The sequence below is a fragment of the Mirounga leonina genome, unplaced genomic scaffold, assembly GCF_011800145.1.
Source record: "Mirounga leonina isolate KUSES-001 unplaced genomic scaffold, KU_Mleo_1.0 Mir_151, whole genome shotgun sequence".
Classification (NCBI taxonomy): domain Eukaryota; kingdom Metazoa; phylum Chordata; class Mammalia; order Carnivora; family Phocidae; genus Mirounga; species Mirounga leonina.
In genome coordinates, this window is record NW_023270377.1 from 32,897,245 (window position 1) to 32,912,607 (window position 15,363).

A 15,363-nucleotide genomic window follows, 5' to 3' on the forward strand; every position below is an offset into this window, starting at 1 on the left:
ACATGGCTTAGAGGTATTTTTAGAAATAGTTTTTATTTCACAGTTTACTCATTGAACCTTGTGGATATCTGATTTTTTTTTTAATTAAGAATAAACTGTTTGGAGAAAGATACTACTAAAATCTAAAAACAAAAGTAATGATTTAATAGGAATGCACAGAAAACATTCTTAGACTTGAACATGCTTATAAAAAATTTGGACTTTGACTTTTAGAAGTCATTCTGCTAATTTATTAAATTTGAAGTTAAAAATTTATTGTATACAGTTATTTGATGATTAAATAATTGTCATTGAAATTGCATTTTCCTTTGGATTTATTTTGTTAAACATGTAAATTTTTTTGTTGCCTATACTAATTTTGGCAATGTCTGTTTATACTAAATTTAATTCATTTTTTGTAAATAGTGTCTCAATCAGACAGCTAATTCACTAGGAATTTATACAGCCTAGGACAAGTTTTTTCTCCTCTGGCCAGAAACAACGGAAAGAGTATCTCATTTTTGTGAAATAAACCATAATATTGGCAATGAAGCCTATATCTCCCAGTTGAATTTTATTATTGGTTGACCGGGACTCCTAAAATTATGTCTTTCATCAAAATTGCTGGCTATGTATTTTTGTTTTGTTGATTTATTTATGTGTTGTTAAACATAATTAGGTAAAGCAGCCAGAAAGAACAATAATTTAAAGTTTATTGAAGGTAGAATTTTGTGACTTTCCTCTTATCTGTTGGTAAGAACGCCCTAAAATATTGACCCGTAAATACCATTGCTGTTTCTGTTATGAGCCTTTATACACAAAGGGTGAAAATAGTGATGTTACTTCTTCTCAACAAGTTATCAGGGAACTGTATCACCAAGGAATTAATAGGCTTTGTATTTATCTTTTGCTTGATACGGTTTATTTGTTTTTGTGAATATTTTAATTAAAGACTCATTTGCTCCTCTGAATTTAGTATTTAATTCAACAGAATGTATTGAGTACCTCTACAATCCAGGTACTGTGCAGGAAACGGGAATTATTTTCTTTAAGAGAATCAGAAGTCAATGTTAAAAAATTTGTTTTCATTTAGCTTTCAATTCATGACAAATTAAGGAAAGTATTATATACCCTTTGAGATCTTTGGACAGCATAGGAAGCAGATTTTTCATAGTGACTTATGCTAAGCTAAAAGCTCTTTTTGTGTTTTTAATAGTTACATTTCATGACTTTCCTTTAAACAGTGGTGCTTGACTGCTCAGAGTAAGTTTCAACTGATTTTTTTACTAAGATATTAGAAAACTTTAGCTTGACTTTTAAATACAGCTCTGAATAACACAAAGAACATTGGTCCCAAATGTTTAATTATTAACCTACCACATTTACTCTATCATAATGAGAGCAAAAGTAATCCTTCAGCTTACATAGCCCATGGATCATGGAAAATAACACATTCATGAGGCAGCAGAAGGACTTGAACTTAAGAACATAACTTGGGGACAGTTATATACTGCCCATGCCTATCCATAGTTATAGGCCAGAGGTATAACTTACTTTTCTGCCTGTATATATGATATCTAAATTACCATTTATAAAACATTTTAGGAAAAGCCGTTTTTAGATGTATTTTTTTTCCTGGTATTTTAGTAGTAATCTGTAAATTTTCCTAAAAGCGATCAATAATATTACTTTTATTTATTTTTTTATGTATTGTTAACCTTTTCAACCTTATATCCAGGGCTGTCACAGTGCACCTAATATTAAACGCTATGTTTTCCAGACCTTTCCTCCCCACTCCCCTCCTGTGCTTAATTTTATTAAAGCAGCCGGGGCTTATGTTTGAATAGCATGGAAAAACACAACACTCAAACAAAAGGAAGTACTTTTGATAAGGAGCTGTAGTTTGAGTACTCATTTCTGTATGATATGTTAAATCCAGTACCAAGAGCGGGTACCTTTAAGTTGAAGATAGAGACCTTTGTTTTAGATTCTTGTATTTGTAAATAGGGATGGTTTTTGTTAAACTTTATTGAGTGCTTGTTGTATAAGGGATTATATTTTTATATACTTTTTTATGTGTGTATATTTTAGCCTCTTGTAGAAGAAGCAGTTCCCAATCTTCACAGCCCACCAACCACAAGCACCTCAGCCCTAAACAGCCTAGTAGTCTCTTGTGCATCTGCTGTTGGTGTGAGAGTGGCTGCTACATATGAAGCTGGGGCCTTGTCTCTTAAGAAAGTTATGAACTTTTATAGTACAGCCCCTTGTGAACCTGGAACTCAGGCAGGCAGTAGTTCCATAGGCCCCGAAGGTCTGAAAGATAGCAGAGAAGAACAGGTTAAACAGGAATCAATGCAAGGAAAGAAGAGTTCAAGTCTTGTGGATATCCGAGAAGAGGAATCAGAGGGAGGCAGCCGAAGACTCTCCCTCCCTGGCTTGTTGTCCCAAGGTAAGGAAATAGCCAGGTGAATTGACTCTTGGTAAATCCAGAATGCTCCTGACATCATGTGCTATATGATAATAAATTAGTAGCTTTCCTAATTGCTAATGCTGACCTATTCGAATGTCAACATTTATTTGATTTTGGTGATTTGGGTGGTTTTAAAAGAAAGTTACATATTTCTCTGCTTTAAAAATAACTGTAGAACGTAACTTTTTTGTGATGTCTGCTTCTGCTTCTGAGCCTTACTGTGAATCTTATTTTATTGTTCTGGAATGTAGCGACAGCCTCCTTATGTCCTCGTTGGGGCCTGTAGTCCAGAGAGATGAAGTTGCAGATGTGACTATTGTTAAGTGGGGGATTTACTGTATTTGACCTGAGAGTGGAGATAATCTTAAACTTTAAGAAGAGGAAAGTTCATTTTCTGATACAATTAGCAACAAACTTCTTAGAATATTAAGACTGTTACCCAGTTGGGTCTCCAACCTTTCTCAGTTGGTTCAGGAATCTCAGTCATCTAGACTTTTGTTCTCAAAATGTGACCTGCAGACCAGAAACAACAGCAGCATCTGGGAATTTGTTAGAAATGCAGGATCTCAGGCTTCACTCCAAACTTACTGAATTGGAATATGCATTATGCCAAGATCCCCAGGTGACTAGTGTGCACATTAAAGTTTGAGCAGCAGTGGATTTATACCAGGAGTTGGTAAACTTTTTCTGTAAAGAGTGAAAGAGAAATATTTTATGATTTGCAGGCCATACGGTCTCTCTTATATAACTACTCAACTTTGCCATTGTTGCTTAAAAGTAGCCATAAGTAAAACATGTGAGCAAGGCTGTATATTCCTATAAAACTTTACTTACCAAAACAGTCAGTGGGCTCTATTTGACCTATGGTCTAGGTTACCAGCCCCCAGTTTACACCATTTTGTGCAAAGCTCTAAAATTAGGAATCCTACCTTGCACTTCTGCTTACTTATGGCACTGTTGTGTCACTGAGTACTTCTGTTATCATGCCTTCTAATTGTCATTGCCACTAGATTTTCAGCTCACAAATAAAACCCTTAGTCCTGATTGGGTATGTGTGTGTGTGTGTGTGTTCGTAAAAAGAAAGCCCACGGATTCTATTAAGTCTGAAGGAGAACTTTGTGCCAAAATTGTCTTATTCTGAAATGTCCTTTCATATTTGCAGCATAAATATATTTGAGATCTCCTGGAACCACAAATGTGGAATATCGATTTTTGTCATGTCATTAGGTCTTTGAAATATGCAATCCCACTAATAGACCTTTTTCCTTTGGTTAAAATTTACTTAGTGACCTAAAGTATCTTTAGAAAGATTTTACGTGCACTTTTTCTGTCTCTAGTTTAAAATTACCTAAAATACATCTTTGAGAGAGCTTCAAGTAGGTTTAAGTGTCTGTGTGTACAAATGGATGGCACATTTACCAGAAAAGATGTTGATTGTAGCCAGTGATGATCACCTTTTTGTACCCTCAAGTTAATGACCAAGTCTTCACTTAGTGACATTCAGTGATTTTCTTCAAAACATATCCTGCCACCAAATCAGTGTACAAGATTTACATAGTGTTTGTATGCCATTATTATAATTTTGAATATTATAAGGGATTATAAAAGATTTTTTATTTATTTATTTTTAAAAATTTTATTTATTTATTTGACAGAGAGGGAGAGATAGCAAGAGCAGGAACACAAGCAGGGGGAGTGGGAGAGGGAGAAGCAGGCTTCCCGCTGAGCAGGGAGCCCGATGTGGGACTCGATCCCAGGACCCTGGGACCATGACCTGAGCCGAAGGCAGACGCTTAACGACTGAGCCACCCAGGTGCCCCTAAAAGATTTTTTAAAACATTGTTTAAGTCCTTTATAAAATAATTTGAAATAGGTAGGGAAAATTCAAAAGTTATTTAGTACTTCCCATTCATAATCTTTTTCCCCACCATAGAAACTTGAAAATTTTATATTTAAAATAAGTCCTTTATTATAATATTTAAAATATGTTTGAACTTAGACCTTAACTTGGAGAGGCTTAACTTTTAACTCTGCTTTGAAATGGGAAAAATATTTGTCAGCCTTAGTGTATTATTTTATTAAGCATATTCTGTAGAATGCAAGTTCCCAACATTCTATATAACATGTATGTTATACAGAAAGGGATTCTGTGGCCAAACGCTTGGAAGTGGGGCGGAGTTAAACAAATCTAAACAGGCCTTTTAATTGCAGGACTTGTCAGGGCCTTTGGCATGCTAATAATGTGTGTGTGAATCTACAAGGCAGATAGTATAGTGGATAGAATGTAGTAGGCAGCATTTACCAAACTCATCTCACTATTAAATCCCCATTTTTGCAGAGAACCTATAGAATATGCTTCACAAATACCATGTTAGTGTATTTCTTTGAAAAATCAACAGTTGGTCAAAATGGTATCTTTTTTACCCACCCATCTGCTCCCTCACTCCATCTCTGGTTTGTTTTCAGTTTCCCCCAGGCTCTTAAGAAAAGCTGCACGGGTAAAAACACGGACAGTGGTTCTGACTCCTACATACAGTGGAGAAGCAGATGCACTCCTGCCTTCTCTGAGAACAGAGGTGTGGACCTGGGGAAAAGGGAAGGAAGGACAGCTGGGACATGGTGATGTTCTGCCTAGGTGAGTGCTGCCTGTGTTCACTATTAGGAGTTGGCTTTAACAAATAAATCTCTCTCCTGTGAAGAACTCTATATCATTTCCTCAGAGAGGAAATCTGGTCCTTCCTAGCTCCAGATTATTATATATCATTAACGTGGATTAAACAAACAAACAAACAGACCTGTCATATTAGCCTTGAATTTGTACCTAATAATAAAGGACTTAAGTATCTGTGGTGTACCTTTCCATCTCTTCTTTGATGTATATTCATCTTGGGACAGAAAGGGATGTTTGGGATAAGATTGTATTTCATCGGGACACTTAAATAAAACTCAAATTTTTAACTTAAAAAAAAAAAAAGCCAACAATTTTTTTTTTAACCTGAAAGATGTCCTTCTGTGGCTGCCAAAATAACTATAATAGTAATATTAAACCATTAATGTACATCAAGGAAAAACTGTTGTTTTGTTTAAGAACTCATATTAACAGATTAGATATTTGTGAAGGTGTGTAAATGGAATGATTATCCAAAACAGCCAGTTAATGTAAATGTCTCTAATCTTAGCAAAGTGAAGGCAACTGTAGTATTAAACAAACAAAACCTCTATGGTTTTATATTTCATTGTGTCCTAAGTATACTCTGCCATAACGAAACATTTAGTAGTTTTTGATTCTTAACAGATTCTGAATTATGGTTGTTAATTAATGACTGATGGACAAAGATTAAATTAAAACCATCCAAAATTACTTAACAATATTTAGGAGTAAATTGAACATATATTTAATATTTTTATTTTAGTGTTTTCTTTTGAAATGTTTATCTTTACTTGAAAGCACTTGCTCTGTAATTTGAAAAAGGTCATGATTCTTGCTGAGCCTTTTTACTTTGCGTTTGTGTGTATGTTTTTCTTTAGGCTTCAGCCACTGTGTGTAAAATGTCTGGATGGTAAAGAAGTAATCTATCTGGAGGCAGGTGGTTACCATTCTCTTGCACTTACTGCGAAATCCCAGGTAGGAGACAAACCGTTAAAAGCTGATATTAATTTTGTGGAAGGTTAACATGACCAAATTCGATCTTCATTTTTTGAGTGTCTGCTGTGTGTCAGGCAATAATACCATACTTCATTTGATCTTGCTAATATTTTACATTGTATTATTTCCATTTTACAGACGACGAAAGGGAGGGTTAGAGAAAATTTGTAACTTGTGTAAAGTTACACATGTGATAGTAGGATTTGAATCAACACTGGTCTACCTAACAAGGTTTCTATAATGTGCTCTTATCAAAAAATAGAATTCAAGATTTTCTAGGATATTGATGATTTTTTTTGTATTGATGAATTTTTGTTTTTGATGAAGAAAAATCTATAAATAAGACATTAAGAAAACAAAAGGTATTTTTCTTAAAATTGTGGGACCTGCAAGTGACCTCCAGAATCCAGAAAAACTTAAAACCACACCAAGATAGATAAATTTTATATACATCATACATCCAAATACATAGTTTTAAGTTTTGTTTTTTTTTTAAGATTTTATTTTTATATAATCTCTACACACAATGTAGGGCTCGCATTCACAACCCCTAGATCAGGAGTCGCATGCTCTATGGACTGACCCAGCCGCCAGGTGTCCCTAAGTTGTTTTTAAATATATTCATATAATGATTCTTCATCAATCCTTTAATCTTTTTAGGAAAAGTCAATAAAGAAATCTGAACCCTATAAGTATTTTAAATTTCACATATTAGACTAGCAAAAAAACTAATATAGCTCAAATAAATAAATGTAAATATTAGAAAAGAAAAGGATAATTTATTATTATTAACACAGTGAATCATTTAAAAGCCTTAAAAGTAAGAGATTAGGAAGATGGTCAGTTACAAAATAAGCATAAAAATTGCTAGCTTTTTATATACATAAGGTAAAACAAAAAACATACTTAGGGAAAAAAGTTGTTCACAGTGGCAACAAAAGTAGTAGGAAAATAGGAGTATTTTTAATAGGAAGTGTGTAAGCCCATATGATACAAACTCATGAACTCTTCTAGTAGGTTATAAAAAAAGAAGAATAAAGGGAAAGAGATTTTATTTTTTTAATTTTTAAACATTTTTTTTAATTTTTGAGAGAAAGCGGGGCAGGAGGCGAGGGTGAGGGGTAGAAGGAGAGGGAGAGAGAATCTCAAGCAGGCTCCACGCCCAGCTTGGAGCCCAGTGCGGGGCTTGATCTCACAACCCCGAGATCACGACCTGAGCCAAAATCAAGAGTCAGATGCTCGATCAACTGAGCTGTCCCAGGCACTCAGAGATTTTGTTTTTATTTTATTTCATTATTTTATTTTTATTTCAAGATTTTATTTATCTTAGAGTGAGAGAGAGCCCACGAGTGGGGGGATGGAGCAGAGGGAGAGGGACTAGCAGATTCCACACTGAGCGCAAGCCTGATGTAGGCCTTAATCTCACGACCCTGAGATCATAACCTGAGCCGAAATCAAGAGTTGGCCGCTCAACTGACTGAGCCACCCAGGCACCCCTGAGATTTTATTTTTAGATGAAAAGTCAGTGTTGCAAAAATGCCATTTTTCTCAGTTCAGTATAAATTCAGTACAGTCCCCAAAATATTCCAGTGTAAGATTTACAACTTGATAAAATGATCCCAAAACTATTCCAGGAGAATAAATATAGGAGGTGAGACACATCAATTCTGAAAAAGAACAGAGACGAAGGGTGAGAATTTGCCTTATAAAATATATTATCAGACTACAAACAGATGAGTGAGATAGAAATATACCTGTGGACTAGAAATAGACCCAAGTATATATGAGAATTTAGTATATGATAAAAGTGGGCATTTCAAATCAGTTGGGGAAATAAGACTGAATATTCAATAAATACTATTGGAACCTTGGCTTCTTATTTGCAGAAGAAAATGATGGTAACTTCACATATTCTACTTCTGGATGGATTAAAGATGTAATGTTAAAAAATAAAACCTTCCATGTGTAAGAACAAATTTAGGTTTTCTTTCTTTTCTTTTTTTTTTTCAATAACCTTAGGAGTAGAAAAGGACATGATGTCAAAACCAGAAATTAGAAAGTAAAGATATGTCTGTCAACCTAATAATTAAATGCTCATAAATAGCAAAAAACACCACACACAAAATTAAAATACATAACAAGCTGGGAAAAAACATTGGTGACATATATGATTAAGTGTTACTACCTGATACTAAAGCAAAATTGTCAAAGAATACTTACATTCCATTCATAAAAGAAGAGCTAGAAATGGCCAGCAATGAATGAAAAGATGGTCAGCCACTTAGTAAACAAATATAAATGAAAACAGTAAAGGAGCGCCTGGGTGGCTCAGTCGTTAATTGTCTGCCTTCGGCTCAGGTCATGATCCCAGGGTCCTGGGATTGAGCCCTACATCGGGCTCCCTGCTCAGTGGAAAGCCTGCTTCTCCCTCCCGCCCCCCCCCCCCCACGCTTGTGTTCCCTCTCTTGCTGTGTCTCTCTCTGTCAAATAAATAAAATCTTTAAAAAACAACAACAACAACAAAAACAAAAACAACAGTAAAATATTTTCTCACTTACCCGATGAGCGAGGATTCCATCCCATTTAATACTGGTTGCTGGTGAGGGTGTAGGGAAAAGATACAGTGCTGGCAGGAAATGTACATTGGACCGTGCTGGAAGACAGTTTGTCAGTACGTATCAAAAATCAGAACATGCAGATTCATGGACCCAGAGTTCTTTGCCTAGGAATTTATTCTAAGGAAATAAATAGATAAACAAATATGTATATTCAAGAATTTTCAATATTTTTTATTAAAGAATTAGAAATGATAAATATGGTTACTTCATTAGGTAATTTATTAAACTACACCCACAATAGAGTTCTGTGTAGTTACTCTAAATGATGTTGTAGGTTGGGCGCCTGGGTGGCTCAGTTGGTTAATTGTCTGAGTCCTCATTTCAGCTCAGTTCATGATGTCAGGGTCGTGAGATCGAGCCCTGTGTCTGGCTCTGCCCTTGATGCCGAATCTGCCTGAGATTCTCTCTCCCTCCCCCTCCGCACCTCCTCCTGCTTGCATGCTCTCTCTTTCTTAAATAAATAAATAAAGTTGTAGCTCGGTACTTACCAACATTGAAAAATGTCAAGGAATAGCATTAAAGAAAAACATCAGTTCACAATACAACATTAAATAATATAGTCCCATTTTGCTTTACATTTTGTGTCTACATTATATACCATAGACATTAAAATTTCTAGAAGCATGTATATGTATGTTCCCAAAACAAAACAGCATTTGTCTCTAAGTGATCAGTTCATCAGTTGTTTTCACTTTCTTTTTATTTCTTTGTTCTGTGACAGTCTTGTACAGTGACCATGAATTGCTTTTTAAACCAGAAGAAACAGAACCATTGTCATTAAGCATAGTCACGGTCATCTAGTTTCTTTTGTCTGTAGTGGAGCATAGGTACTTGGGTTTCTCCTACGACTACTCTTCATATATGAAAAGGTGTTCTAGTCATTTCACGGTACTCCTGTCTACAGAAAAAGAATCATGATTAACTTTTCTTTATAGCACTTACCTTTCTTTTTTATCACTTTCTTTGTAAGAGGCAGTATAGGATAATTCCTGGGATTATATCCTGGCTCTGCCACTTAAAATTTGTGACTTCTCTGAGCCAGTTTCCTTATCTGTAAAGAAAGGATTGTCATGAGAATTAAACATTAATTAATACAAAGAAATTGTCAAGAACAATGCTTGGCAGGTAGTAAACACCTGGGAAAGGTTAGTTATTGTTAACTCTTGGACTCTCTCTTCCCATGTACTGTTTGCTCATTATCTCTGGTCTAGTTTAAAGATGAATTTTCTCAGTATTTTATTATAAGAGTGTAAGTAATCTATATGTAACTATTGGTGCCTGTGTGTACATATATATATACACTTATATATGTACATGTTATAGACGTTCAGAAATGACATGCAGTCAGATTCACAACTTTTACCTACTTTCCTATGATTTTCTAATAGGTTTACTCATGGGGTAGCAATACCTTTGGTCAACTTGGGCATTATGATTTTCCAACAACAGTTCCTCGTCTTGCAAAGGTACTTTTGAGAACTTGATGATTTTTATAGCAACTTATTTCAGAATTCTAAGTAATAGCACTTTATATTTCTCCATTTTGTGTTTGAAAAATTAGTAGAATTCTTTATTTGTAATCTAAATTCGTTTTGGTGTACTTAAAAAAGCCATGAAGCCCCTTATTATCAAGCTAAATGTTCTTTTTAAAAATATGTTTGTATTTCTTTTGTTCTTAGCTTCCATTGTTCATTGACTATTCATAGTCCTTTGTCTTTTTTTTTTTAAATAAAAATGAAAACGTTCTTTTAAAACAAACGTTTCTAGGACTGTGATGCTGACTTCTGAGCTTTATACCACCAAATAATGCCTACTCTGACTTTTCACTTAAGTTTGACTTTTACATAACATTATTTGGTGGTGGTATTATTATTATTATTATTTTTGGCTTTTGTTGTTTTTTTACATACATAGTCATAATAGTAAAACCTTTTTGTAAATCTTTTCATTGTAGTGAAGCTAAAAGTGTAGATGATTTCTTCACTGTCATATAAATTGGTTTTAGTTTATGTAATGCTTTTCAGAGGTTGGTGGCTTCTAGTCTCTTTGATGTGATTCTAGAGGACTGTTTATCAATCTTTTTTTTTGCTCCAAAACCCTGTGGAAATACTAAATTTTCATCAATAGTATTAACTCCTTATACGAGATTTGTTTGGTTTTTTGGAGGGTAGAGGGCGGGGGCAGTGCACATGGTATTAGCCTAACAGAATGGAATATGGAGCTCATCCATTTGTAGTTTGATTCTATCAACCCAGCCCAATACATGCTCCCTCCACTGAGAGCAACAGAGCCTAAAAAAAGGTGGTTACCTCAAGTTCAGGAATATGATTCACATATAAACTCCAGATAATACATATTGCAGTAATGCATGTTTTCAGAGTACACTGTGATCCATTGCTTCATAAGACTTGCACATGCTGCCTTTCCTTCCAGTGAACTTCATTTCACTGAGAGGGAAGACTTAAATAAAACATTAGGCAACAGTTACTACTTTCTAGTTCCAATCTTACATGTTTTCAGTATAGAGCATTTCAGTGGTAAGCTATTCAATTACTGATATTATGTAACAAAAAAATACGGTAAATCATCGTTCCTTGTTTTTCACCTCAATGAAATTGAATGTACATTTATTCTTACCAAGGAAATTTCTGTAACATAGAATGGAGACCTTGGAAAATCAAGTTTTTATGTAACATTGTACAGTCAGACAAAAGAGAGTAAGATTTTAGTTTCATTATTCATTAACTGTACATATAAAAATTACAGCATCGGGATTTTTTTTTATTTGGGGGAAGAATGAGAAAAACATTCTGATGTCATTTTAATTAATCTGTGAATTAAAAGTCAAGGTAGAATGAGATCTGAATTAGTTTTGATGGAGACTAATAAGACTTTTGTCTCCTGCAAAAATTTTAATCCATTCTTTACAAAATTAACAGGAAGCCAGTTATTTGGAGAGCCTGAATTTGAGAAGATAATGTCATGCCAGAAAGGACTAGCTATAAAGTAGGGAGACATGCACACACACTCACACAATCATCTAATCACCTAGGATTTGGAGCCTGTCTAGACACAAAGAATAACAGATAAGAGGGTTTTTGCTTATCACTGTGGAAGTCATAGCTAAAGCTGGGGCTGGAGGTTGGGGCAGTAGTTTTCATAGCAGAACACTTTCTTCAAATGAAATCTTATGTGTAATCCCATACACAAAACGGATAAACATGGAACTACTTTAGTTGCAGGATGGAGGGGGATAGGGGCAGAGCCCTGACACCTGCCTTTCCATGGTGTTTCCTGAATCGCTACGTGGAATCCTGACGATTGAAAACCATTGATTTAAGGCAGTGGTTCTTAAACTTTTGCACACATCAGCATCACCTGGAGAACTTGTCAAACCAGATTGCTTCACCCCCAGTAGCTCTGTGGCCTGAGAGTTTGCCTTTCTAATATTTGTGGTGATTGCTGCTGCTGCAAAGACTGCTTGTTGAGAACCCCTGGTCGGGGGGATCCCTGCAGATGGGCTTCTAAGGGGTCTTGCCTGTTTCAACAGCCTGGGACTTGGTACAGGGAAGCCACATCGGAGAGGTAGTGAGTTCCAAGTGGGAAAACTGAATTTTCGCACCCAAGAGTCTAGTTGGCTAGAATGGAATTTTGCCATGTTAGATTTTTTTCTTTCCATCTTGATTTTTGTGCACACAGTCGAATATGTATGGACAACGCTGTGTCCCAGCTGTCAGAATAGGGCTCTAGAAGTTTCTGTGCCTCCTGATTGTAGTACAGCCTAAGTCCTGTAGAGACTTCCAAAAATAACTATTAAAAAATTCGACCTATGGTTTTTCCGTTTTAAAGCCCAGTTTTTCAGATTTTTATAAAAACGATCCAGTTCTAAATTTAAAAGCTGAACACAGGATTCCTTCTTATCTTTGCATCTGTGCTGCAGTTGATCGGGCCCATTAGTGGGTGAGTTTTGCCCTATTGAGGTATGAGTGACTTTGCACCACATCTGTTTAAGTAACCTAACATTTCTGTTCTGGTGGATCCGAATTTCTTTTTAATTCTTTCTTTCGTCTTGGACAGACAATATCTTGCTGTCATTACAGGTGAGCAGTGAAAATGGAGTCTGGAGTGTAGCTGCAGGCCAGGATTATTCCCTGTTTTTAGTGGATACAGAAGACTTCCAGCCTGGGTTATATTACAGTGGCCGACAGGACCCTGCAGAAGGTGACAATCTTCCAGAGAATCACAGTGGTACTAAGACTCCAGTACTTCTCTCCTGTAGTAAGGTGAACAGGAATTGGATCCTAAGGCCTCTGTAACACATGAACAGTCTTGTTTTTGTTATTATTTGTATGTATACCTATTATTAAGTATCTTTGTCTACTGTATTTAAAATTGCAGCCCTTCCCATCCCCCTTTACTCCTTATCTCCTTTTCTTATTTCTATCCATAGTGCATGTCACCATCTAATACACTATATAATTTACTTTTTTTGGTCTATTTTCTGTTCTCAACTATAAGATTCCTAAGAGTAGAGATTTTAGGTGTTCTCATTTACTGCTGTATCCTCATAGCAAGTACTTTATAAATACTTGTTGTATTAACACCCTCATGTAGGAATATTAAAAAGTACATTTCACAATGAAGTTTCCTAACTGCATTCATGGAGCCCTCAGAGGTGAATTAGAATAGAAATGGAGTAGATGAGGTTTTTTTATTTTGTTTTATTTGCTGAAGATTTATTTATTTGAGAGAGAGAGTGTGTGAGCGGTGGGGGATGGAGGGAGACAGAGGGAAAGGGAGAAGCAGATTCCCCGCTGAGCAGGCCCCCCCACCCCCACAGCCACAGGGCTCTATTCCAGGACCCTGAGATCATGACCTGAGCTGAAGGCAGATGCTTTACTGACTGAGCCACCCAGGTGTCCCTGAGTAGATGAATTTTTAATTGTAAATAGGAAGTAAAAATAACATAGACCCAAGGTGGGCTCATGGCAGACCTGACAGGCCACCAGCAGCGCTGTATTTCCCATTCCTTCCCTCTGTTAACTTGTCATTTTAGTTATTACTGTTTACTCCCTTCTTTTTCATTTGTTGAATTGAATTTCTTTGCTTTCCTACTTCCTATCTCTTTTTCATGAACTTAAACGATTGGCCTGTTCTTGGTTTTTTCTTTTTTTCTCATTAAAGCAACTTATATCCTCAAAGTGGTATGTTGTAAGGGAATTAACCCTCAAAGCTAGTACGTTCTGGATTTCTTCTTCTTACCGGATAATATATCTGATGGATTGTTTTTTTTAATCTTTCATGTTTTTCTGGCTAAATGCATAAGCTATGAATGTATAGCACAAAATCTTTCTTGCTAAAGGCAACACTGGCCAAGATTTGGCTCCTGACCTATATATAGGCTGTTATCTCAGACATACTCGCCGACTCTTTGTAGTTGTTGGCCCTTGTTCCACATTCCCCATGAAGGATTCCACAGCCCGGATAAATGATGAAATAGGCTGATGAGAGGAATGGGGCTCTAGTATGTATTGTTATTACCATGGATATTAGTCCACTTGGTCTGCAGCTTGGTTGCTGGGTTTATAGGGATCTGTGTATACACTGATTATTTTTGTTCAGTGGTATAATGGATAAATGACAGAAAGTCCCTTTTAAAGAAAATCCCTTTGTGTTGTACTTTGTTGTTGTTGTTGTTGTTTCCTAGACCCTTGATATTCTAGTACACAGTATAGAGATCCTCTCTGCTCTCATTTATCCTGTTTCATAAAAAGAGGATCCTGAAACATGTCTCTCTATCATTTGGATCTTTGTATATTTAGGGTGTCTGTGGTTCTAAATACATGTAATATGAAATAAAAGATATTGTGGCAATAAAAATATAGATATAAATGGTAATATATAGGTCCAGATATATATATATAACAATGTTGTACTGGTAAACCAGATCTAAAACAAAACAAAACAAAAACCCTGATCTGTAGTGTTTGCCATTTTATTGGGGAGGAGGGGTAATTTTACTGTTGCCAATTTCAAGCTACTAGTGGTTTAATAACTAACTTGCAAGATTCTTGAATGTAAGGATTCCGTTTGGCTCCTGCCAGCTGATATGAGCCAGCTTTAGCACCCAAATTACTGCTAGTAAATTATATTTTATCCTTAATCTTTTTCTTCTCTATTTCAGCTCGGATATATAAGCAGAGTGACAGCAGGAAAAGATAGTTATCTAGCTTTGGTGGACAAAAATGTTATGGGATATATTGCCAGTCTCCATGAGTTGGCTACTACAGAAAGACGATTCTATTCAAAACTAAGTGACATCAAATCTCAGATTCTCAGGCCTCTTCTCAGTTTAGGTAAGTAGAACGTCCCCCCAACTCCCTCAGTTATCAGGCAGGACTCTTATTTTATCTGTTCTTCCTATGTCACAAATAAAAAAAACTTGAGTTACATGTTTGTTTGTTTGTTTGTTTCTTTCTTTCTTTCTTTCTTTTCTTTCTTTTCTTTCTTTTCTTTCTTTTCTTTCTTTCTTTCTTTCTTTCGTTCTTTCGTTCGTTCTTTCGTTCTTTCGTTCTTTCGTTCGTTCTTTCGTTCTTTCTTTCGTTCTTTCTTTCTTTCTTTCTTTCTTTCTTTCTTTCTTTCTTTCTTTC

General features: G+C 35.6%; 1 protein-coding gene across 6 annotated transcripts in view; it reads left to right on the plus strand.

Moving 5' to 3' along the window:
- Positions 1-15,363, plus strand: part of ALS2 (alsin Rho guanine nucleotide exchange factor ALS2) — a 75,321-nt gene that overhangs the window by 20,336 nt on the left and 39,622 nt on the right. For 5 of the 6 annotated variants that reach the window (XM_035007376.1, XM_035007372.1, XM_035007371.1 and 2 more), the window contains 6 exons: positions 2,071-2,428; positions 4,916-5,084; positions 5,978-6,074; positions 10,102-10,179; positions 12,814-12,996; positions 14,898-15,069. In XM_035007376.1, coding sequence (XP_034863267.1) covers positions 2,071-2,428; positions 4,916-5,084; positions 5,978-6,074; positions 10,102-10,179; positions 12,814-12,996; positions 14,898-15,069 — 1,057 coding nt within the window. The remainder of the gene's footprint in view (positions 1-2,070; positions 2,429-4,915; positions 5,085-5,977; positions 6,075-10,101; positions 10,180-12,813; positions 12,997-14,897; positions 15,070-15,363) is intronic. The other variant, XM_035007377.1, reaches the window with a different exon arrangement.